Below are 26541 nucleotides of genomic sequence, written 5' to 3'. Positions count from 1 at the left end.
ACTTACTAGAAATCATTTTAGAGCCAAACTGCAACAAATAATACAAAACTAAAGCAAGAACAGATGAAAGCTGTTCTGGATGGCAGCTCTTCCTTCCGTCACGAATTAAAAAAAAAAAAAAAAAAAATGCCATCCAGAGGGACCTTGACAGGCTCAAGAGGTGGGCCTGTGCAAATCTCATGAAGTTCAACAAGACCAAGTGCAAGGTCCTGCACGTGGGTCAGGGCAATCCCAAGCACAAATACAGGCTGGGCGATGAGTGGACTGACAGCAGCTCTGTGGAGAAGGACTTGGGGGTACTGGTGGATGAAAAACTGAATATGACCCAGCACTGTGCATTGGCAGCCCAGAAAGCCAATGGCATCCTGGGCTGCACCAAAAGAAGTGTGACCAGCAGGTCGAGAGAGGTGATTCTCCCCCTCTGCTCTTGTGAGACCCCCCCGGAGTACTGCGTTCAGCTCTGGGGGCCCCAACGTAAGAACGGCATGGACCTGCTCAAGTGGGTCCAGAGGAGGACCACCAAGATGATCAGGGTGCTGGAGCACCACCCATATGAGGAAAGGCTGAGACGGTTGGGATTATTTAGCCTGGAGAAGAGAAGGCTCTGGGGAGACCTGATAGCAGACTTCCAGTACCTAAAGGGGTCCTACAGGAAAGATGGGGAGGGACCCTTTATCAGGGAGTGTAGTAAAAGGACGAGGGGTAACAGTTTTAAACTAAAAGAGAGTTGATTTAGACTGGATATTAGGAAAAAATTGTTTACTATGAGGGTAGCTGGGCACTGGAACAGGTGTCCAGAGAGGCTGAGGATGCCCCATCCCTGGCAGTGTTCAAGGCCAGGCTGGATGGGGCTTTGAGCAACCTGGTCTAGTGGAAGGTGTCCCTGGCGATGGCAGGAGGGCTGGAACTAGATGGTCTTCAAGGTGCCTTCCAATGCAAACCATTCTATGATTCTATGACTGATTCTATGATTCCATGATTTACTCAGCATTTTCATTTCCCTCTACATTCAGTGGGAGCAAAGGGAATTCAGGAATCTCAGAGAACTCAAATTCCTAATGAAGAACCATGTTCTGTCCTATTTAATTTCTCCTAGAAAGCATGAACAGAACTCAGTATGTCCCTGTTAAATATTAGTCTCGTATTTCACACCAATTCATCTAACAGCAGCTACATATTTTTAACAACCCTCTGACCTGTAGCATGTCTGACCTCGGACGAAAGCATAGCTGCACTGTAATAAATAGCAATATTCCCCCAGTGCGTAACATACAGCATCCTGACCCAGAGACCATTTTTCCCCCACCCGCACCCTACAGCTGGTTGAACATGACACCACTGCCACGTGTGGGATGGGAGAGAGCAGACCGAACCCAAAGGGCTATCTGGTTCAGGGGCAATTTTACTTGTTTCCTCTTTTTGGGGGGGTTTGCATGGACCACGACTGGAAAATTCCTCAGCCTCCCAGGAGCCAGGCATTTCAGGGACGCTGTTTTTCAGAGCTCTGAAACACAACATTTCCCAAACAACTTGGTCCGAGACGCCACCGCAATGGTCCTGGTGCTGGTGGAGAGAGCTGAGCCGAGAACTGGGGTGCAGAGCCACCCCAGGGTCCTCGCCAGGGGCTGTCCCCACTGAGGACGGCAAAGCTTCCCAGAACTCGGCAGTATCTGAGTGAGCGTCTCCGGAGTCACCTGCCAGGTGACTTGGGCACTGGGCATCTTGGGCACTTTGAATATTTATCAAACCCATGAACCGCTGCAGACGACGCTCCAGGTTGAAAGAATCAGCGCTGCAGTTGTGCCAGCAAACACCGAGATAGCTCTAGATAAGGGATTAGACTGCTGCAGCAGTGTAAAGTACATCGTGTTTTTGAAACCAAGATAATGAGACAAGGAGCGAGAAACAAAAAAACAGGTACAGCTACAAATATTTCAATAACGTGCTAGGATATGGAAGAAAACTTTTTTGAACTCTCCCTTCCCTTCCCTCCACTGCTACATCGGGTTTTTTCATTATTTTAACACAGAGATGAGAGAGAAACAATTCCAACCTCACATTTGCTCTTTCTATGGTATTAAAAAATGAGTGTAAGTTTGTGAAATACATTCCAAAATACTTTCTGCCAGGAACCTTTTTTTAATTGATTTTTTTTTTTTCCCCACAGAACCACCTAATTGTTTTAAAGCTATTAAATGGGGGCCAGGGATCTGAATAAAATGAAGAATGTTAATGCAAATTTACATTCTAGTTTTCATCTGAAAAGTCCTGATCTAAGTTGCTAAAAATTAAAAGAAGATGTAGGCATTTTAGCTTCTGATGAAAAGATTACAATTTGCATGGAATTCCCCCTAAAGTTTTGCCTATCAGCTCTGAAAACAAAAAGAAAAGAAATACCCAGAAAAATTAAGCAACAATGAGGCTATGACATATGTGGATACCTGCAGCTGCATTTTTGGAAAGCAATTTCCAGACCAGAGCCAAAAGCATCTTTCCTGTCCTTGAAGGGGTCGCTAGCTCTGTTAGGAAAGAAAGGGCAAAATCAATAGCATTTATTTAATTCCACGGAGCTGTATCTTCGTAACTCTGCTGTGTTCAAAACAGCATCTTTCTCAGGGAGGCAGGGTCTGTATTCAGCTTAGCCCTGAGGGAGCTATAGCAATGCTCTTTTCCCCATATTTATGATTTGCTCACATCATAGCTGTGTTTCACACTTTCTTTCAGAAACAAGAATTCAGAAACTATTGGGGCGTCTTGTAAAGCAACAGTAATCTGTTGTTCGTTACCAACCAGGAGGACACATCACGCAACACAGTTGGTGTGGCTGCTGTTGAAGTAATTCATTCCTGCTTGCCTTCAGTTAAATTCTTACATGGCTGAAGAAAATATTTAGTAAAATACCTCAGACCAGGTAAATTTTTCTCATTTTAAAATGTCATAAACAGCTCAAAACTCAACCAAACTCTCTGAAATGGTCACAGACTGGGCTTCTGGTACTGTGCGTGGCTTCATGTTAAAGCTCAGGGAAAGCGCCATCCTGCTGAAAATTTTAGTAAATGAGGACCTCAGCCCAGTAAATTGAAATTAACGCCATAGCTACACAGTCAGCTAAGCAAGGGAATAGACTCAGCTGTAAAATAACCCCACCACATTAGTTTTCAGGCTGATCAAGGTGTGGGGGCAGGAGGGGGTGCCCCAGGCAGTGGTGCCCAGGGATGGTGGGGGGACAGGGGAGGACTGCCCTTACCAGCACATCAGCGTGGTGGTGTGGCCTCATCCTGAGCTCACATACCTGCATGTTGAACCTCACCCAGGGCACCGCTCCCGAAGGCAAAATCAGCTGAAATTTTCAGAGCTCTGCCTTTTGCATTGCAGCCCTTTTGCAGCCCCTGGAGACAGCAGCTCCCACCAGCATCCCTGGGCACCCGCAGGTGCAGGGCTGAGTGTTTTTACACTGCACACGTCTTTTTCTACACTCAGAGAGCAAGACCAACACAAAGTTTTACTAGCTTTCATTTTTCTTTTGCCATGGTAAGGAAAAGGATCATCATCAAAGAGGATGAGGGCCATTAAACACTCAATATTGTGTTACAGTGATTGGTTTATGGCCTCATTTTGCAGCAGCTTTCTTTATCAGGTGTGCAGCTTCATTGCCTGCCGTATAGCCCACACGCTTCACGAGTTTGTTATCTGCAGGACACTGTGCTCCTGTTTCCAGAATAGCTGGTACCTGACACGGGAGCTGCTCTGGAGTGAACATTATAGAAGACCTGATTCTACAATCTGTTAGCCAGTTTTGGACCTGTGTCTCCACAGATTTCTGTGAAGACAGAAGGAAAAAACCTGTGGGTTGGAGATCAGACCTTGCATTGCTGATAGCTTTTACTGAAAAACTAGAGTGTTTTACAAAGCACCACTGCATGAAAAATAGCTGTGCTTCATTTTCTATTAATTGCCTGCCCTTAGCCAAACCCAACTAAAATTTTGTGGTACCCTCTAGGTGGAGAAACATTTGCTGCCTCACACACTGAAGACAGGAAGAGCAAAACAGCAATGCTTGGAAAATGCCCTGCTGCTTCCTCCACAACATTGCAAAAGCTCACACATTTGAAAACTGTAAACGTATTCCAACTCACATTTATTCACGTTACTGCTTTCACATTGATGTTGTGCAAGACACTGTTCATTTCAGATGGGCCCACCGACGTGCCCCAGTAAACTCTTGATATCTTTTATACCATGAATTAATACTGTAGTCAGAACATTAATAAATACTTGAAAAGTCTGTAAATGACCTACACCGAACTCCTTTGTAAAAGTATTTACCTTATTTAAATGGATTTATTTTGGTGTCAAAACATATAATACCATGAACTGCTGGATGCAAATGTTCTGACAAATTTTGTGCACCTGATATGGTCTTTGCCACTGCTGTAAGTCTGCCTGAGTTCGGGATTGAGCAGAAAGCGATGAAGAACCTGCAGAGCCAAACTAGATTTGATCTTAAGATGCTCACTTTGCTGTCATTAAAAGCAGCGGGTCTTGAAGCAACGCAGCACTTCCCAGGCAGATCCTGTGGGCTGGTGCTCAGTGATCTGCTGCTCCGGTGATGCCTCAGCCCAGGATGAAATGTTGGATGCTTCAAGCTCCTCTGAGTTCTCTGAGCACATCGGACTTCCTCGCACACTTGTGTGCATGCGTGTGTGCGTGCGTGGGCTACTCATCCTCCCCACGGAGCAAAACCAAGCAGCTGCACCAGGCGTACGATGCGGCAGTCCCCGACTGTGCCCTTTAGACATAGCCTTCATGGCAGACGTGGTTGCCGTTGATAAGGCTGAAGGTGGCCAGGGAATGGTTGGTGCTCTTGAGGGAGGTCATTCGTGTGGTGCTCCTGGCCATGCTCTGGGACCGGATGAGGAGGCGAGCTCTGCAGCAGAAGAGCTGGTTGTTGAACTGTTTCCGAAAGCTCTTGCTGAGCAAGTAGAGAGCAAACGGGTTGACACAAGAGTTAGTGAACGCCAGGATCCGAGCACAAATGCTGGAAATGAAATGCAGCACTGAGGTGTCCACCTCTGAGTAGTGGTAGGACCGGTATAAATAAATTATGTGAGTGGGAAGCCAGCAGAAGGCAAAGAGGCACACAAAGACCAGTACTGTCCTGGCCAGGCGCTTACGGGATTCAATCTGGAAGAAGAAAGAGAAATGTGGATTAGCAGCTATTCCTAGCTCAGACCAGTAGCTAACTATTTTCCCCAGTGCTGCAGCTTTGGGGCTAGCGCATGGCAGGTGGCATGGCGATAGCAGGGTGACCTGGACCGCAGGTGAACGCTGAGTCAAGGGCCCTCCTTGTCTCTCCTCAATCCCCTTCCCCTAAAAAAAAAATAATTCTGAAAATTTATTACATAAGGACTTAGTCTTTCCTTTCCTGTTTAGAGATAAAATTCCAATGGCTTGTCACTTTGTAAAATCCCAGCTCAGGCAACAAAAGTGTGGACACCGGCATTAGTTATCCGTCTGTAATATATACAATCATATGTAATTTATATATATTAACTTATTACTGGTATTATTATTATTAATTATGGGGTAGGGGTCTGGGATATTTCACAGAGCCCAGAGGCAGGAATTTCTGCCTTGGGGCCATGTGGTGTATGTACACAAAAGTGCTGCCAACAGCTCACAGCCCTTAGAGACCAAGTGCAGCACTCAGAGGCCACAGGAGCCAGAGAAACCGAGAGAAGAAATCCTGTACTCGGAGAAACACCGAGGCACTGGTGAGGTGGCCCCTTCAGCTGGAAGAGCTTGGGCCACGAGGAGAAGGCAGATGGAGGTGGCGAGTAGACGGATGACCTCTCAGCAACTCTCAGCATAATTTGAGCTTTGTCAGGGAGCGGTGCTTTTACAATGTCAGCTAGCACGCAGTATAACCTTCATGCAGACAAGCAGCGCTTCTGTTTTACTTATGCGTACAGGCTTGGAGTCAACCCAAAGGTATTGCTCAGCCAAGGGGAGCTGAGGTAAACTGTACCTTGTCTTTTGTCCACCAGTGCTCCACACTAAGATAACAATGCCACTGGAAAACACATCTTTCTTCCTAACAAAGACAAGAGCCGTGACGGAGGTCACCCGAAAGGACAGGACAGACAGAGCGCCCAGAAAGAGCTGCTGAGATGCCCCGCTCCCTGGGAGAGGTTGCACAGCCAGGAGTTTGCAGGCACAGAAAGCATAACACCGCTGACTTCTCAGGGCTTCATAACGTACTCTTCTCTGGTAATCCCTGCACCTCTTCCCAGGCACTCCTAGGGAATGTGTTAGAGCCCGCTCCCTGTGTTTGAGTCTGACCTGAACGGCCTGAAAGTGCCCCCAGCCCCAGCCCCAGCCCCGCTGCCCTCGTTCCTGCCCCGGTACGGCTACGATGCCTGGCCAGGCTCCAGGGACACTTGCCCATCCTCACTCCCCTTCCAAGCTGCACAAGTACATCAGAAACTGGGCAGCTCACACCGGCTGGTCTTTCCTCAGGACAGCTGCAAGCAGGGAGTAGGCAGAAGAGACCCGGCAAGCCCATTTTAACTTTATTTTGTGCCCCTTTAATGGCACCGACTGAAAATCAGCCATTGAGCTTGGGAAGGATTGACATGTATGAGATGATAATGTCTCCAGAGAGTGGGCTGAAAATTAAATCCTTTGAGAATGGGCTCTCCTTGGCTAAACCATATATTCTTTTTAAATGTATCCTTAATTTGATATAGGGCTATTGAGGCCACATCTGCACTATAAAGAAAGGAAGCAATGCTATAAAGAAATCGATACCAGTTATCTCAGATGGAGACCTATAGCTCCTGACTGCACTGCAGGACAGGAATGATGGACTGACGGCGCTAGACTGCAGCCTGGTCTTTTGCTTTCTTTAGAGCTCTCTCCCCAAAACCAAAGGAGGAAAGGGCTGCTTTTACTACTTACTTTATTGTCACTAATCAAACCAGTCATTGAACCAGCAGAAAAATGGCCTGCAGGGGAAAAAGATTGATGCACATTCGGAAGGGGAAAAGGAGAAGGATTTCAGGGATTGCACATCACTTAACGGGCAGAAACCACAACTTTCCAGCCCCACTGTTTCACCTTAGAAACTGGTGGCTGCGTGAGATGATTGTATTAGGTCAGCCTAAGGAGGAGATGTCAGCTGGGTGCAATTATATGGAAATTTGTTCAGCTGAAGAATGGCTTGTGTCAGTTTAGCTTAGGTTGAAGCACACCTCAGTTGAAAGGAAGAGGTAAGGTAAATAAGGTAAATATGTCAAGGTCAATAGGTTGTTTAGAAACAAGTTACCCTGCTGTTATTTACTTACTTGGACAACCTAAGGCTCAGATGCATTCAAATTTAAGCACTGACCTGAAATACCCAGTTGGTCATGCGGGATTTAGATTCCCCCCTGGGGATGACTTTTTCTTGCCAGTTGCTTACAAAAGGAGCAGTCAAGAGGAAACAGTCCCCAGTTGAAAGGCTGGAGTTAGGCTGGCCAAATCCTGGCTAAATCCCCCCACTTGGTTCAGGACTCGCACATTTTCAGCCACACATTTTCAACTGGAGCATGAAACTCACTTGAAATACATGGGTCCCAGCTGAACCAGCCCAACTGTGAGCTCTGTGGTGGGATGGTTTGGGGATTTTTATGAAACCCCCCACACACTCAAGAGTGACAGTAACAGAAGTAGCTCTGCTTTCAAGGGTACAAAGGGATCAGTAAAAGACTGTATTATTCTGGAGCAAATGGCCTACTTACATAAATCAAAGACTGTCTTAAGGTGAAACCTGAGGTTACCGTCTATTGGACCAGATTCAGATTGACCAGTCTGACTTACTATTACAGGTGGACAGGTTGTTCTGTCCAACACCACTCCCCTCTGGAGACAGTAGAAAAAGAGGCAGTTGGTAGAAAAAGAGGCAGTTGTAGAAAGAGAATTATAATGACCAAAGGGTTTAAGGGAAGAAGCCAGGACTTTGTTTTCTCTTGAGATTTCACACTGCAAAGATCACACCATCCACAAGACATATAACTTCAGTGCAACTGTGAGGACCCCACACGGTCCTGCTGTCTCCTCCTTCCTGAGGACCCTGCGCCCACCACTGTCCTCCTCTGGTCTCCACTCCCCTAGTCCCCCTCTAGCCTGTACCGATTTCTGAACATGGCACAGACCCAGCAGACTGCAGCTGGAGCCGCGGTGAGCGCAGGAGGCGTTGCCACCCTCACGGAGCACTGCGCACATCCTGCCCTGACCCACGGTACTCCTGGCCCTGGGGGGACCTTGCAGAAGGGGCTTCCCCCCCTTCACTCTCCCACTGCTGTGTCCCATTTATTTTTCAGTCCGGAGGACTGAATTACAGAGCCAGCCTTTCCCTCCGTGTGGGGAGGGACTGCTTGGTAGAGCAAGGCTTTATTCAAGGTCCTCTCTCTGACAAAGCAACTTTGAGAAGTTTTGATTTTCTGCTGTGTCACACCTCAGCTTCAATCTCCAGACACTGTCCCCAGCTCTGCTTCTTTCCCTGCATCCTAGTCAATACCTCCCCAGGCTCTGGCATGGGTATCCTGCTGTGTTTGCCATGGTAACCACCCTGCCAAAGGCTCTGAACTTAGAAACAGGAGAAGATGCTTTAACTGCTTAGTGGTGTGCCGTGGCTTGTGTCAACCATTTGAATTCTTTTAGCCCACCTAATCTACTAAAACCAGCACAACAGGTGCAGTCTGCCCCAGGGTGAATTTCCCTGTATGCACACTCTTTACTCCCAGATTCACAGGGAATGCGGATTTTGGTAGAAAGTCAAGTCTCTACCTGTTTCCTCACATGCACGTTTCCTTCCACGGGGATGTTGTAAGCACTCCGGATCAAATTCTTAGCAATGAAATAATAATATACTGAAATGACAGATAGGGGAATGACATAAAAGATGAGGAATGATGCCATCGAGTGAATTTTGGGATGCAGCCCATCAGAATGCGGGTAAGGAGCACAGCTGACGAAGGTTTTATTAGTCCCTTTATCATGGAAAGGGTGCAGATCTGAAAACACTGCTTCAGGGATGGCAAGCAACATGGATACAATCCAGATTATAGCAGCTCTCACACAAATCTTCATCAGTGCATGGGATGCTTGGATCTCCATTGGCCTTACTATAGCTTTATACCTAAAAAAGAAAAAAAGAAAAAAAAATTATTGACCCCAACACTCAAGCATTGTATTCTTGCGCATCCCTTCCATTTAGAAAAAACCCCCAAACAAAATCCTTCTTTATTCAAGACTGTGAATTTTTTTCCAGTGTTTTAAATTTCAATGTTTCCAATAGATTTCTCATTTTAAACCAGAGCTACCTGTCATGGGCCCATTCAGTTTCATGTATTGATTCTCATTTCATTTAATTTGTAATCGACCCAACAAAGCACGGTGCTGGCTGACATTAATATGTATGTCCAAATAGCATTAAGATAGGAAATGCAGTCATAGACTTCTCTTCAAAAGCATACAGCAGTTTGCACCCTTTCACAGACTAGTGTTGAAGGAAACTGAATGGAGGTTTTGCCATATATTTCATTGTGAGCTCTGAGTACACTGGCCTCCTGCAAGCCAAATCTTATGTTTTCTCAGGCTACAAAGAGCATGTTGCCCATTTTAATTGCTGTTTGGTGGTGTAGCTGGCAATTAACAGTCGTCTGGAACTCAATGCATGCAGGCTAAGTAGCCAGAGCTGCTAACTGACATTCTTGAAGAAAAAAAAAAAAAATTGCTTGCTATGCTAGATACCTAGAAGACTTTTTTTGACCTGCAATTTTGTCTTTCATGATTTCAGCCTTTCAGAAAATTGTACTTTAGAATCCAAGAAAATGAAAGAAGCAAACTTATTTGAACCTGATGTGTGTAAGGAGAGAGATGACTGGAAAACAGAAGAGCTTCATATCTGCTAGAGCCCTGCTCTGGAAGGAGTGTACACTCCAAGTAAATCATGATTCACACATGCATTTAAGGAACGTAGTAGGAAAAAAAAAAAGATAATTAGGAAGAAATATCTACAGCTTTCATAAACTATTATTTAGGGTCATTATCATAACAATTAAAATCAGTTGGACTTCTTTCGCAGGATCCACCTCCCCCTGCCCGTGGCCTATTTGGTGCCTTTGTCACTGTCGGCTCCCTGGGGACTGATGGGCGCTGGGCCCTGGGCTGTCCCAGCCCGCTGTTGGCGTGGCAGGGTACATCCCCACGTGGCTGCTCTCCAGTCCATGTCCAAGCTCTGCCAGGATCCCGGCTCTTTCAGCCAGCCAAACTGGTCACTGGGATGGGAGCAGAGGTAGCAGGCATCGTGCCCTGCCTGAGAGTGGGCGTCACAGACGGGTCCGTCCACCGGGCAGCCCAAACCAGGGACACTTCACGCCCGCGATTGATTCCCCACATACTATAGCCTGCATTATCCCAGAGAGGAGTCTGTCAGTTCTGCACTCTTTTAACTGGGTAATTGCCTTATTTGCGGGATAAACACACATTCAACTTCTAGTTATAAGCAATACTCTGTTCAGCATACCTATCCTTTCCCTCTGTGTAGGTATATATGTGTGTACATCTGTGTGTGTGTTTTTTATATATATATACACACGTATATTTATATGCATATATTTTATACATATACGTAAGTATATACATACTTACAATTACATTTATTTATATTAATTTTTATAAAGACTGTGTCTGGACATCTCATCATTTGCAGATGTTTCATCATACAATGCCACAGGTGGCTTGTGTAGATGATTTTTTTCTTTAATGGACTGCAAACACCTTGCTCAATAATCTTCTGTTTAACCGCTTATTCTCCAAGCTCTCCAGCTTCCCTTTATTCCAGCTATACAGCTGCAGCAGCCAGATACAGTATTTTTCAGGCTTGCTTAGCACCTGTTTAACTTGCATTCTGAAGCTGGGGATTCAGTTGGTGTCATACTACAAAGCACAACCTTCCAGTGCAAGATCATCATCTCAGGTGAAGAAAATCACAGCTCTTAAACAAATATGATGTTACGACTATTGCAGTAATAAAATGGAAGAGCTAGGCAGATTGCTGAAACAATGTAGATGAAATAGCTCATTTTACAGCCTGATTTCCAGTTACAGATTATTGACAGAAACACCAGCTAACATCTTCAGTAAACCCTAAGGAAGATAAATGCAAAAAGAAATTAATTATGTATTAAGATATTAATAAATTTAGTTAATTCAAAGGTATTTCAGCGGGTGTTTATTGTGTGCTTATCAACACGGCATGTTAGCATAATTATTTCAGGGATTTTCTTACATAATATAGCCAGCTGAGAGAATATTTTCCAGCATTGATTTCCACTCACATGAATGAATTGAAGAATACGGAGAAAGAGAGATTCTGTTTTATTTTTATTGACATTAATAGAGTAGGGTGAGTCAGCAAATGAATCCATTTTAAGTTATTAGTACATTTTAATTGGAGATGGGATTTTCAAACAGTATAATTTTGTAAGAACATAATTAGAAATGGCTTGCAAAGCGCTCAGTGTAGACTCAAATCATGAGGTCGAAAGCATAAAAAGATAAAAAAGAAAAAACAGAGCTAGAAAATAGGGTTTGAAAATGTAAGTTCTCAGATGTAAGAACACAGGTAGATATATTCTTAAGAGCCTGACAATTGAATCAAATTATTTTTCTGACTATCTGCATGACTTCTTTGACGGTGGGCTAACTTACTCAGAATCTTCAGCGATCCCTGTTATCCTCCGAGCATTAATGCTTAATTGATGAGTATCGATCTGGTGGGAGTCTCCATTTCCAGCCGCCTTCTTGACGTGTCAGCGGGCCTCTCCCCAGCTCGCAGCGCAGCATCTGCGCTCTCCCACACCAGCTCGGGGTCAGGACGGCAGCTGCAGGGGCTGCTCTGTGTGAGGGCGCGGGGGGGCACGCAGGAGCAGTCGGACCCCCGGGCTGGGGCTTGGGCTGGGAGACCACTGGAAGGTTTGTCTGTGGTCGGTGCCCAGGCAGTGAAAAAGCTGCACCTCCTGGCTGGTTTCTGAGTGGGGCTCAGAAACTCCTTCACTCCTTTACTTTTCCACACCGCTTTCCTGAGAGGGTCAACCCTGGATTTTACGATTTATTGGACAATTCTTAAGAACTGCAGCAAGGTAGACTGGATTTGGGCAGCAGCTGGTCCTGTTTTTCAGCATCTGTATTTCCAGCTTGTGTGTCAAATATTATTTCAAACTTTCCACAGCTTTGTCCTCTGCAACTTCTTTTTCAATGAGCTAGCCTGAGGCGCAGAATTTTCCCATATTTAACACCCAGTATTTGAATAATCCAATCCACTTTGAAGGGGACATTGATGAATATGCCTATACACCGCAGTGCAGCCATGGACCTAGGTGGCCAGCCGAGTGAGCCCTCACGCAAAGGTCTTACAGCAGCGTTATTTTTCACCCATCCAGTAGCGCAGGCTCCGAGAGTACGTGTCACATTGCATGCTCAGCTTGTCTGCAGTAGATCCAGACATGGTCCTGGATTTGTCACCTCTGCTGCTTTCACATTCAGTCGCTAATTACTGTTTGATACCACTTTTTTCAGCTGAACTCCTTTCCCAATCCGCTTTCGAATAAATTTTTGAAAAAGATTAAAAACCAGAGGTATGATTTGTGCCCTACAAAAAAGGCCAAAACTTAAAAAGAAAAACATGCCTTCTGAAGATTCAGTTGAATAAAAAACGATACAGTCAAGAACTTGTATCAACTCCAATCTCTCTCCAGTTGTCAAACGGCCCGGCTGAAAATGACTGGGTTGCCAATCTGACAGGAAATATGAAAGAGATGCTGACCTTTATTACTGCTCAGTCTTTGAAATTCTTTGTTCCTGCTGCGCTTGTGAAGCAGCAACCTGCCTCACGCACAGCAGCTACCAATGACCTTCTGGCCGGGATGGATGCCAGCGATGTCCGTGTCTCGCAGTCTTGTTCAAAGAAGCCCACACGAAGAAATTACACCTGGGGCTAGCTGACGTGCAATTCCTATAGTCACAGTTCATGAGGCACCATGAGGAGTCACCCTAGAGGGCGATCCTCCCTTCCAGCAGCCACAGTGACTCCGGTGCCAACCCTCTTCTCCAGGTCAGTCTCCAGGCCTCCAAGAGGAGCCTGGTGAGAGGGCTGCTTCAACCCAGAATGCCCGAATTCAGTAACTTATATAATGCAGGATCACTTCTTAACATAATCCCACAAATTCATTGAGGATTGGTAGAAGCCGACGGAGTGTGTGCCTCTCCATTGAATCCTGGAACATATCTTATATGTCTCCTAGGGTCTTTGCTGTGCTCACTGAATAATTGTTTCGCACAACTGAAACTAGTGAAATTACCATGAACCGCTAAAATGTGGCATACGAGGTTTTTCTGTGGTAAATACTTTTTCCCACTGAGGTTAATATGACAGGGAAACTGGAAACCCGTGTCATTATCCTTGTATTAATAATAATGGAACTAACGATAACACCACCTGATGTACTCTAAAACTTTGACTGCAAACATTGGTTAATACTGTACACTTAGACCCAAAGCTGCAACTTCAAACATAAACAAAGAGGTAGCTTTATCATGAAGAAGACAGTTACAGATACACTCTCCAAAGACACAGATCAAAATAAGGCCCAAAGTGGATGTCAAAGTTTCCTAGATGCAGTTTCTCTGCTGGTGCAAAATATTTTAGCCATCTTTTCGCTCCTCAGCTGAGCCAAGAAAATACACACCTGCTGATGTATAAACAGACTTTGCCCTCAAAGCCATATTGCCTATACGTTCCTAAGCACAGAGATATGAAGGGTTGTAATTTTGCTCTCACACTGGGGAAGAAAGGATCTTATCCCTAAGGTGGCAGTTCCAGTGCATCCCTCGTGTTTTTTTTACTGTCACCTTCACCTACTTACTCATGCCTGCTATAACAGCCACAAAAATTAAATCAAAACAACTAAAGCATGGGAGGAAAATCAGGTGCTTCCCTTGAATTTTAAATTAATTTAGCTCCATATGTCTCACTCTCTGGTTTTTGATTTTCTAGGCACATAACTTTATGTTGCATGGGGAAGCTGGTGCTGTAGGTAGCCTTAGCTTGCTTCCCTCTTTTATGTTTGCTTTTTATTAATGCCTTTCCCCCTTCCCTTATGTCAGCGATTAAAACTAATATAGATGGTCCATACAACAGCCCTCATTGTATATCTGGTAGGTACGGGCTGCGAAAAAAAGAGACAGGCTTTTTTAAGCTGGGAGATACCACCTTCTGCAGCGTCTTTACAAGTGGTAGGTCAGTAGATCTTACTTTCAACCAAAATAATTTGTGTCCTTTGTAATAACTGCAATTGCTGCCAGTGGCAATGGGAAAGAAACATCCCTCCCTCATGGCAGCGAAGGCGGCTGGTCACACAGGTAGGTGGCTGTCGGAGACGTTCCTGGTGACTGAGTATGACAGCAAGGATTGTATAGCACCTATGTGCTGGCCACTCCATCGCTCTCGTCTATTGAATCTGACTTAATAGAGGCACTAAACTGCTTTCATAACTCTTTCTTCCTTACTTTTTTTCAGCAGTAAGAGTGTAGCAAGAGAAAATGGCTGAAAGAGGCTCTGCCACACAGTACTACCCCTTTTTATTACAGCCCTTCCACGCATGCCTATCTTCCTGAAGCTGAACATCATGCTTGCAAGAAATATAAGAAGACAAAAAAAATCCTCCCCATCCTTCGTATAGGGAAATGAGACACTGCCCACCCAAAATGAATTTGCAGGAGTACTTCACTTTCAGGAAAGTTTCCTCCAAATAGTATCATCCATTACTGTCCTACACTGTTTACGTAAAAAGATCCTGGGCCCCACTCTCGAATTTGTATAATGGTTTAAAAAATCAAGTGCATTAAAACCTGTTCAAACAAAATTTCAGAAGGCTTGCCTGCCCTTGCTTCATTACCAGCCCCACTGTTTAGACTGCATCAGGCTGGCAGAACGATTTGCCATATTGCCACTTTCTGTTTTTTTCTCTGAAGTGAGAAATCCACTTACAAACTTCTGAATCTGTTTCAACTGAGCTCTATTTTGAGATGTTGGGCTAATGTGAACCTGAAACTTAAATAAAAAAGCAAGGATTAGTTGGAATGGACTGATGTCTTACAAAAATAGTCATGTAAATTGCTGTGAAGTAAAAACCCTGAGTTCTTCCCAGCTCTAGAAAATGAGCTCCTGAAATTGCTGCGACTTCCTATTATAATAATGAAAGAACTGCCTCTCAGTCAGCATGTCCCCCTATTTCTTCTGTTCCCACCTCTAACCAAAAGAGGGAGAAAAGATGTGCAATTCCCACTTCCTCTGATTCCCTGTCATCTGTTTCCATTTGTAAGCTTAATGCTTATCACCATTAATCTGGTCTTGGCCCATGAATAGACTGAACAAAAATCTTCTCATTAAAATTTTGTAATTATGTTCCACTAGTATCCCATTATTGTTTTGCCCACATAATATGAAGGACTGGCTCAATTACCATGCAAAAAAGCCTCAAGCAACAGAGAAGAAGTTGACACTATGCAAAAACTGCATAAATGAAGCAGGTGGAGCCTTATTGAATGTGAAGCTCCACTTGGAAAGCAAAGAAAAAGTCTTACTAAATATCTGAAGAAATTTATGAGAAATGCAATGCCCCAAACTTTCTTTATTGTTTCCACCATGAATGTTAGGAATATTTATAGCTCTGAAGACAATTCAATAAATCCACAGAATTGCTAGACTGTCTAACTCATCAACACACTCCGACAATCTATTCTGGGTCTATCTGTTTTCCGCATACTTATTTAAGATTATCATTATTATGCATGATTCTTGGGTGACATCTGTTATTAAAATCTTTACTTTAGCAAATTGCATATGGGCACAAAGACATCTCTAATGGGCTAGTCTTACATACATTGGCAGGTATTGCCTACTTTCTCTCTTGTTATTAATTTACATTTAAATGAAAAGAAAAAGGAGGCACTGATGGAATTGGCATAGTTCTCACTTTTTAAAGGGTGTGTTCAAATTTCAATCTGTATACCTGCATACTGCTACATCATCCTGGAATCTGGACAAATGGGAATTTCAGCCCAGGAATGACTAAGGTAAAAAATGGGACAGAGTGTTTTAGAGACCATTGAACTGCACTACCCACTGGGGAAGGAGAGCTTAAACAGTAACCATTCGATAGTGAATGTGCTATTGGACGTAGCAGCCATGGTGTGCTTATCTTAATTTTGTGGAAAGAGACAAAAAAGCTATACATATATATGTACATATATATATAAATATATGGAACTTTAGAGAAGCAGGTTTCCTAAAATTAAAAGCAGCTGTCAGATCAACTGACAGGCAATATAAATGTAAAGGGGGCAATGCTAACTATACATTAGTAGCTGACCTCCAGCCTCCTCCCTTGTCTCCCCCACCTCGCCCTGAAAAAACTGTGCAGGGCAAAAAGCTGCCCTGAATAAGAGAAAATGAGGAGTCATGCTAAAACCTCAAAGAAGTAATTAAAAAAATCAATGTACAACAGATGGGAAAAAAAGCAAAAGTAAATGACAGCAAATATCAGAGTTTAAAAACGTTGGTGACTGATAAGAGAAGCTGGAGGAGCCAACAAATTATCAAAGGTCGCTGTGTAACAGACAAACAGGCATTTTTAAATACATCAGAACAAAGAAAAAATCAGTAACTCAGGCATACACATAAATGTTGAAGATACGAACAATGATGAGACAAGGCGAAAAGCAATGACTACATATTGGTCTTCAAGACCAAATGTGGAGGAGGTATCTATACCATGTGCACAGTGCTATAGATACAGCAGAAAACTCGTCAGCTATATTAAAGAAGATGTGAGCCACCACCTGCTAACACAAAGCCACTTTCACACCAGCAAGCCTGAATAATTTATACCTAAGAGTATTAAGGGAACCAGATGGGGAACAACTGGTATTAATTTTTTTAGAAATCTTGAAAAAGTGGAGAAATTCCCCAGAAGTGGAGAACTGGCTCCAAAGTTCTGAAGTTCAGAAACCTGGAAGGTGTGACCAAGAAAACTGCAAGTATGTGGGTTGCCCAAGCCCAGTTGTGGATAGAATAATGGAGAGGTTAATCCTACTAACAGGTGATAATTAATATGTCTGTCTTGTTTAATGCACAGCAGATTTAGTATTTTTTTTAAAATTGTCACAACATTATAACTGATGTAAAATGGATGTTGGCCATGCTGGCGTACAAGGGAGGCACAGCCTGCATGGGCACGTTGGCATGGGTGACTGTCCATGTAGATATGCACACGTGTGTGCCGGGGCACGTGTGGTCCTCCCTCCCCTATCCAGGCCCATGCAATTCCTGCTGTTCTCCCATGGCACAAGGGTTAAAATTAGCAGTCCTGGACTGGGAGGCAGGGCCATTCCAGGTGGGGACCCTGACCCCCATCGCCTCCCTGGCAGGTCCTCAAACGTGCTGGTAAAACGGTGGCAGTGTGTGGAGCCGTTTCTAGCCTGCGTCCTGGGAACCGGCTCTAGCTGCAGTGTTATTTATTGCATATACCAGCTGCCTTGAGCAGGCTGTAAAACCCTTGCTGGGAAAGTTTGCAGATGACACGGTGGCTGACCAGACTGTAAAAATATTTTGGAGTCATTGGGATAAATGGCCATAGTTTAACAGAAGCCATTTTAACTCAGCCAGGTGTAAAATAGTATGTCTAGGACCCAAGTGAGCAGATTATGCCAAAAAATTAGCAATCTTTTAAGGAAAGAGGAGACCAAGAGAAGACATTGGAGCATCTCTTCTGCACCTGACAAAATGAGGTATCCTGTGCCATTCTCACTGTGTCACGGCTCTGATGTAATCAGTACCTGAGCTAGCTAATATAAAGCTAAGTCGGTTATATGATGCTTAAGTCCTTTCTGTGGCTTCAGTTAACATAGGTGTCATAAGAGACTATCACATCTATACGAACTTTCAGCTGCATGTTGGGGCTGAACAATCTAGTGTTATCCTTGACAGCTGTTACCACAGAATCACAGAATGGTTTGGGTGGGAGGGGACCTTTACAGGTCATCTAGTCCAACCCCCCTGCAATGAGCAGGGACATCTTCAACTCGATCAGGTTGCTCAGAGCCCCGTCCAACCTGGCCTTGAACACTTCCAATGACAGGGCATCCACATCTTCTCTGGGCAACCTGTTGCAACATCTCACCACCCTCATCATAAAATATTTCTTCCTTATGTCCAACCTAAACCTACCCTCTTTCAGTTTGAAACCATTGCCCCTTGTCCTGTTACTACAGGCCTTGGTAAAAAGTCCCTCTCCATCTTTCTTAAAAGCCCTTTTAAGTATTGAAAGGCCACAATAAAGTCTCCACAGAGCCTTCTCTTCTCCAGGCTGAAAACCCCCAACTCTCTCAGTCTTTCAGTTATGCTATTAGTTAGATTATTATGCAGTGGTTAGAGGTCAGATGAATTTGGATTTTAAATATGTAAGTTCTAAGCGGTGAGGGTAACAGGATGCCGGAGACAGATGAGGGTGACAGGGTGATGCGTGCACCTTTAGTCTGAATACTCAGAAAGTTGCCTAGTGTCACTGAAAAGGTCTGTTTTAATCCAAATCCTATGAGATACTCAGTGGCCTTTGTGCACGATGAGGGCAAGAAGTGCTGCTGAACTGGATGGCTAGTGCAGTCAGTGCTGGTCCAGCATCTGCATCTCTGGTTCTCCCAGGTCATGCAACCATCTATGTCTAAATCTCACGCTTCAGGGCTGTCTGGAGGTGTGAAGAAGTGTTTTTTCTTCTCAGGGTGTTGTGGTACTGTTTTCTGTGCCACCTTCCCGCAGAGCTGCAGGGACTGACCGTAGCTGGAGGGCAGGCAAGGACAGGATGGGCAGAGCTCTGACAGCACTTCTCCCTTCGATGCTCCACAGTATTCTGCAGTCTGGTTAAACTGATCACTAGCCCAGCATCAGGAGGGGAGTTTTCTGCAAGGGACTCCAGCTTTCTGCCTTTCTCTACGGCATAGCAATTGGCTTGCTGCTAGGATGCCTTCTGGTGCCTCAGCACTGTGAGGGACCCAGGCATCATCCTCGTTTTCTGCCCCAGGGTACAGGCTGATCTTCTGGACACCGAAATCCCCTGCTCTGCCTGAGGTCGTATGCAGCAGGCAGTATGAGGGGGAATCGAAGAGCCTGCTGTGGGCAGGAGCTTTGGGCAGGATCTTATGTTCTACATGGTTTGGGGTGAGGTGGGCACACGCGTGCGGAACTACTGAGAAACAAGGTGAGGGGGCTCCAGTGAGGTCTTTTTTCAAAATAAGAAGAAACCAGGTTATTGCAAGGGCTGTCTGTGAACGAGACAGCTGCTGGATATTTCACTGCATATACAGGACAGGCTGTGCCTGCTTCTTTTTCAGCTCGACCCCCTTCTACTCTTCTCAGCCAGGCTATTGTCCACGTCTGAACACCAAGTAGTAGCACATGAACTAATGGGACCACCGTGAGCTTGTGTCCATGCAGCGATGCCGACGTGCCAGCCCACCACGTTCAGTCTGACACACAGCTGGCAAATTCTCCACAGCCAGTCGCTCTCCTTATTAACAGTGTGTGCAGCGTCTTGTACCATGAGACCATGACAACTGATAGGGGTTTTTAGGTTTTACTGAAATGTAAACAATAGGTAATCCAACTTTTCTTCCTTTTGATTGCTTAAATATTGACAGTCTCCAGCACATTAGCACCGACTCTAACCTCAGATTTGTGCACCGGTCCCACTGATATAAACAGGAGCTCTAATGTTCCTGGTTATAGAAGCACATCTATCGTGTTTTGGCCATCTGCTCCGGCTAATCAAGGTATTCAGAAAGTTTGTGCTGTTTGATTTGTTTCTCTCGGTGCAGACGGATGCAGGGGCTGAGGAAATGAGAGCTAAAACCAAGGGTGTTAAGAGTGTTTATATTATATTGACACAGTGGCCAGCAGCACAGGATCTAAGACTCCGTACATCGGCTGGAAGAGATATGTGTATCTCTCTCTGCACATGCCCTGTGCCATCAGCACGGGAAGAGCAGCGGCACGGACACCACGCCAGCAGCAAGGGCTGAGGAGTGGCTGCGTGGTGCTTCAGGCGGAGGGAAGGCTTTGGGCTGGGGTCTGAAGCCCCTCTGGTTTCTTCCCCAGCTTGGAAGGACCAATGTTCTGGCTGAGATCACGTCAGTGGATCTAAAACGTACACATGGGGGGTATCATTCTGCCTACTCGCATCGACCAGGTTAGAGGTTGTCTTGGTAGTTCAGAGAGTGGCTTTCTTCCCCACCCTCACAAAACCTTCCCGAGGCTGCAGAGTAAATTGCTCCAAAATAGTGCCCTAGTTACCTGGTGGGATTTCATGAATGCTGCGACTAGACTGACCAGAATAAATCCATAACTGCTATGGACCTGACACTTTACAACTGATGGGATTAAAAAAAAGTGTCACTCTGTAAGTCAACTCAATGGAAATCCGGTTTGGCTTTCCATAGCTTTATTTCAGGGTGGCACACTTCCCTTAATCCTCTTGTGGAGACATAATCCAGTGATTGTAAAATAAAACAAATGAACTGACATGTAGATATTATTTCTCCTCTGGTATTGTACATAATATTAATAGTAGGGGCTGAAGACATCCAAATCACAGAAGAGATGAGTCCAGTAACAAAGATTTTTGCATATTTAAAAGTATCTTTCTAGAGTTTCTGGATTTGTTTCTTTCCTTCCACACTATTTTTTGGGGAGAGGGGGTTGTTTGAAGTTTTTTATTTCTTAGATAAACAAACTGTCATATGAGTCCAGAGGAACATCAGAAGCTGTGTCTGTGACCCACTGCAAGGGACCCAGCGCAGCTGGAAGAATGGCAGCATCCCTGGGTTCATGCCTGCACCCAAGCACTGAGATCAACTTTTCCAAAGCCAACGTCCTCATTTCAGACGTCCCACACGACTGCAACTTCTGCTGTCAGCAGCTGGTCTTACCAACGTAAGCCACCTAACCTCACACGTAATGTCACCCCGTGTGTCTCACTACACCATCGCTCCCTTCCACCACAGACCAGCAGGCAGCTGCAGCTGGCAGGCATTGCTGCAGTTTTCCAGTGCTAAACCCCAGATAATCCAAGGTGCTTAAAGTAAAGATGCTGCTTGTAAACTCCGATTACGCTTTACACTTACTCTGCTGGGTGCTTGTAAAAACTCCATTACTTTAGGAAGGTTTCACTGCATGAACACCAGGGCATTTCAATTTTTTACCACGTCAGCAAAACAGTGGGGAAGTACGATCAGTGCTTGACAGCCTGGGTAATTCAAATGCAAATGTACAAACCCTGTCAGTCATGGGAGAAACAGTCAATTAAATAAAGACATCTCCCATGACAAGGGCAATTAAATGGGCTGCTTTTCATCCTACTGAGCAAAGATTTTCCTTACTCTCCTGTCGCTTGCTGCGCCAGCCTTGGCTTTTCTGCCGGGCCAGGTGTCACCGCTCTCACAGGTGCCTCGGGACCCCTTCCCTTTGCACCGAGGAGGAGGAGGAGGAGGAGGAGGAGGAGGAGGAGGAGGAGGGCAGGCCAGCGGTCGAACCCAAACTCCCCCTTTGCTGGGATGAGCTGAGCAGCAGCTGAAGAAAACCGCCGCCTCGTCAGAGCAGAGCGGCAGGGTAGACAGATGTCCTTCCCCTGCCAACCTCATTTACAGCCCTAAACCACACAAACACGCATACGCACGCATGGACTGCTAGTTTCCTTGCGCTTGTATACTCAGCCCCCCGCGCCTTATCACGCATGGAGGGTGGCTGTAAGCACACCACAGACTTTAACCCTTTCCCGGCTGCTTTGCAAATTTGCCAAGCTTGCAGGAAAACGGGTCTCGCCGACGGCTCCCACTGCTCCTGCAACTGCAGCTAGACAGATGCAAGCACTGTGCAGCCAATAGTCCCACAGAAAATACATTTCTAATATTTTTAACCCTTCTTTGCCCTTTCTTGCACGCTCTTTCAAGTAATTTAACTTTAGCCTGATGTGATCTCCTGATTGTACACAGAGCCAACCTAAGCACCCGGGGATCCTTTGGCTGTGCCCTACCCAACCGAACCTGTGCAGGAATGCTCGTCTGCACCCGTATTCCACACGGAGCATCTCGCAGGCTGGGAGGCTCCCACCGCAGGAAAAGCTGAGATCAGCAGTTTGTCCCTCTGTTGCTCCTTGAGAAAAGTTTGCAAGTGTGCAGTCAATCGTCTTGACAACCACTAGGTCTTGGTGGGTCAAACCGCTGAGCAGCTTTAGGTCCTGTGTGCTGGAGGCTGGCACTTAGCTGAGTATTTGCAGTCACCAGCAGATGATAGATTCGGTATTATTAACCCTGCCTAACACATGGGAAAGTGGGAATGGAAAGAATAAAAGTGTACCTCGGGAAGGTATACCCTTGCACCCATGACACGGGTTGTGCAAAAATCTATTAAAACTGGGCCCCTTATTTTCAGAAGGTGATCCAAAGCGACCAAGATGATTTGTACAATTGTCGTAACACGTAGCTTACGTGTCCCACCGCTCTCTCACGTACTGTATCTGCCCTACCCACTGCCTTTCATCTTGTGTTTCAATGGTCACGTCTCTGGAAATGACCCTGTTGTATCACACTGATGCTTTTCTTTACACAGCAGATTTCTGACCCCTGCAATGCCAGGTGTCTCTAGGCATCACCACAATACCTTCGGTAATGCCAGCAGTTGTTCCCACTTGCTTTCGCCAGTGGAAGGACACTGGAACTGAGGGGTTTTTATTATTATTTTTTGCAGAAGATGAATTATAGACAAAAGGTCTGTGGTGGACTGACAAACCTCCCTTTCCTTGGAGACAGTGCCATGTGATGCTATTCACAGCAGATGGTTTGGGAGTTTTTTCCTCTCCCTTGCTTTATGGCTTTGACTCATCGGAACAGGGACATTCACATGCTTCATGAGGCATCTCAGGTAGGGTTCACATCACTGAACATTAGCTATCTCAAATATGGGCATCTAACCTGTGCTAAACGACGAGGCTTCCTCTATAACCACGGAGGGAGACAGGTATCCTGACACGGTGATTCGTCCTGTCTCCTCTGGAGGTGACTCTTTCCGTGGACCAAGGGACACCTTGCTGTCTATCCCGGAGTGCCTCCACACCTCAGACAGCAGAAGCCAAGTGAGATGAGCCATACCCAAGCCACGTTACCTGCTGGACTCCTGAGTCTTCACGCTACCCTGCTTACACCACCATGCCCCTGTCTCTTCCGCAGGTGTTTCCCTGATGGGAGCTGCCACTCGTCCTTTGTGCAACACCACGTCTGGCCTCAGAAAGGGTTGTCTGTGAAACCACCCCAGGGCTCAGGCTCAGCACCTCCCGGCCCCAGGGGCCACAGCAGGGTATTGGGCTGCCGGTGCCTTCACAGACCCCGGCAGGCACCACCAGGCTGGTCACAGTCAACTTGGAAGTTTTCCCTGGGCGGTTTAAGTTTATTTTCCTGATGATTCTGACATGATTAATACTGGGGCCTAGAGTTCAGGGTGACAGTTTTAAGAAAATAAAGATGGACTAATGGCCTGTGAGCTGACAAAATATAGACTGAATTATTTTATAACAAAACTATCCTAGTACTGCTGTTAATATACCAAAACAGAAACTTCATCAAACGTGATAGATAAGGGCCATTTGTGGTCCAATGCACAGCATTTAAGTTTCCTAGATCTAATAAAGGTAAAAGTTTCATTATTATCTCCTTCTGCAGTGGACAACAGAGGCATTAGAAGAAGGTACAATGATCTCTTGGAAATAGAAGCATAAAGTCTTCTCCCACATGCCTGTCCCCATTATAGCCAAGTGGCATTGAAAAGTGTGGTCATGTTTGATCACCAGGGCAGCATGATGGTTAATAGGATGCAGATAAAGCTGAAGTTCAGAATTTAAAGTCACCAACCCCAAGCTTGCCACAGCTGCTGTTTCCCGTTCTGTTTGCTCACTTGAGGCAAAAAAACGCTATTGATGTGCTGCTCAGTAAAAGCATTTACAATATTTACTTTATGTGGTACGTGATTAGATAGCAACAAATCTCTCTAAAATAGTCTTCTTTATGATGCATTTTTCTTTTCCTGAGACACCTTAAAACAACTTACATTACAGCTTTGGAAAGATGAGTTTCCTGGAGAAATACTTAGTATTTTCCTAATGTTTTCTTCAGAGCAGGCAGGGGGGACCCAGCCACCACATGAAACTCAGGAGTAGAAGTGTAGGAGGTCCTTTTCTAGGGCATTTGTGAAGTTTTCCTATTTTCCCAACACTTTTAGAGCAAATTGCTTGAAGACTTTTGTCTACACATAGGCCTGTGTGTCGTCTGCTATTGGGGCAGACAGTGCTATTTTTATACTTACACCAACATTGAAGAGTTAATAAACATATTGACGGTTCTGTCTCTGAAACACTATGGAATCATCTGCTTTCATTGAGACCACATAATGTATATTGAAATATGTGTATGAACTACCTTGAAAACTGGACAAAAATATTCTGATGTTTTAAAGTAGGTTAGAAGGAGGGACACAGAGTGGCATGCAAGGGACTACCTAAAGCAAAATTAGTTTTACTTCTTTGTGACCAAGAAATACAATCCCTGGGTCTTTTTTTGAACAAAACAAAACCGATTTTTTCTCATTGGAAACCTTAGCACTTCTGTAAGATTCTATAACTTTAGCATGGTGACAATGTATTCCTTAATCTCTTTCTGAAGCATCCAAATTAGAAACAAAATATCCCGGCTACTCTGATGTACATAAGAGTTTCTATAAAAGCCAACAGTCTAATAAATACTTAAAACCTTTCCAGATAGGTAGGCTTCATCCTTCCAAATAACATTCACATTAAAATGTCATTTGAATTTAAATCTGCATTCTCTGAGACAGTTTTCCAAAGCCTCACAGAAATCTAAAATAGACCTGGCTTATTAGAAGCATATCATTTGTTAAAGTCAAGCTTGTTTTCACATATTCTAAAATAGCATAGCTATTACATGTTAATTTTTACCAAACATCATTGGAAGACAAAGTTTCAACAGCACGGATCAGTTTTGACTGGATAAGGGGCAAACAATTTAATCAAGGGAAATATACTGGCTACAGCAAACTGAGATTCCTGGCTTCATGCATCCTCATTTGAATATTTGGAACATATTTCATGAAATATTGCCTCACATGTTATTAGCCTGAAGGAAGAAAGCCACTAGAAAGAATTGATTCTAACTGCAGTTTAAATTGCTGCTCCAGTGCCTTCACACTTCATGAAATATGGATCAATTATCTTTTGGGCAAATATGAACAAGTTAGCTTTTAACAGAGCTTCATTAATGGTATTTTCTCTCTCTGGTCTTTAGCTTGATCTGCTCTTGTTTTTCTTTTAATTAAGCGAGACTATTAGCTAAACGGCACAAACATTTAGTTTAGCCTAGGAGAAGCGTTCTGCATTCGGTCTGCATCCGCCGCAAGTTGTGCGCCCATAACAACCAGAAATTGAAGTTCTTCTTCACTCATTAGGTTAAAAATATACATGTTACCTGAAAATATGCATGCAGACTTCTTTTCAAGGCTACAGCAGCCAGCTTACCTGTCAGCTGAGAGAGCAGTGAGGGTAAAGACTGACACCCCCACAGAGGTGAGCTGTATGAAGGGGATAAGTTTGCAACCAGTTCTGCCGAACAGCCACTCGTCAGCGAGGTACCTGCTGGCATCCACGGGCACACAAGTCACTAAAAGCAGCAGGTCTCCCAGAGCCAAACTGGAGATGAACAAGTTAGGGACATTTCTCATGGATTTCACAGTACAGAAGATCTTAATCAGAGTAATATTGCCAATAAGGCCTATCAAAATGATGATCCCGTAGATCGTGGGGATGGCGTAGAGGAACGCTGGGTAGAACCAGTCGTCACCAAGGAGGGAGAGGTTTGCACTCTGGTTGACAGAGATGTTGTAGAGAATGAAGTTATCTGTTTCTAGGTCTAGCAGAAGGCACTCTCCAGATGCCATTGTCCTACTTGGTTCTTCTCAGAAGACAGCTTTCTTCTTCGAAAAATCCTCAAATCAATTTCTTGCTTTAATTTTGCTGCTGCTTGCTGGCTTTCAACAGGCAGAAGAGTTTAAAAGTCATATTACTTTGTGACACATCTTGACACTAAACAACCAAAAAGCAACCGCAGCTGGCTCAACAGTGCTGTTTCCACAAGGTGAAAGGAGAACACCGTTCAGCATAGTTTAAATCCTGACACTCGCCTTTTCCTCATCGACTTGTCTCGCCGTTTGGTATTCCTCAGCCCTGGAAGGCCATTTATCAAATTCAAAGACCAGTAAGTCGGAGGCATTTTCAAAACTGAGGCTCGTTAAATTCCCAGCTTCAGGTCTGCCAAGCAGCACCG

General features: G+C 44.8%; 1 protein-coding gene across 1 annotated transcript; it reads right to left on the bottom strand.

Annotated features, from left to right (window-relative positions):
• Window positions 1-4791: 4791 nt before the first annotated feature.
• On the bottom strand, window positions 4792-26155 carry GRPR (gastrin releasing peptide receptor). Its single transcript, XM_049834180.1, has 3 exons — window positions 25737-26155; window positions 8830-9181; window positions 4792-5184 (listed from the first exon to the last, which is right to left on the bottom strand). The coding sequence occupies exons 1-3, from the start codon at window positions 26153-26155 to the stop codon at window positions 4792-4794; spliced, it is 1164 nt and encodes a 387-aa protein (XP_049690137.1).
• Window positions 26156-26541: the final 386 nt, after the last annotated feature.

Source organism: Accipiter gentilis, chromosome 31 (assembly GCF_929443795.1).
Source record: "Accipiter gentilis chromosome 31, bAccGen1.1, whole genome shotgun sequence".
NCBI lineage: Eukaryota > Metazoa > Chordata > Aves > Accipitriformes > Accipitridae > Astur > Astur gentilis.
The sequence above is the reverse complement of the archived record's forward strand: the minus strand, read 5'-3'. Positions and strand labels throughout refer to the sequence as shown.

Coding starts and splice junctions, on each gene's coding strand:
- GRPR (XM_049834180.1), bottom strand. CDS start 26,155: ATGGCATCTGGAGAGTGCCTTCTGCTAGACCTAGAAACAGATAACTTC. Junction 9,182..25,736: donor ACTGCTCTCTCAGCTGACAG/GTAAGCTGGCTG, acceptor TTTCTTTTTTAG/GTATAAAGCTATAGTAAGGC. Junction 5,185..8,829: donor ACGTGCATGTGAGGAAACAG/GTAGAGACTTGA, acceptor TTCTTCTTCCAG/ATTGAATCCCGTAAGCGCCT.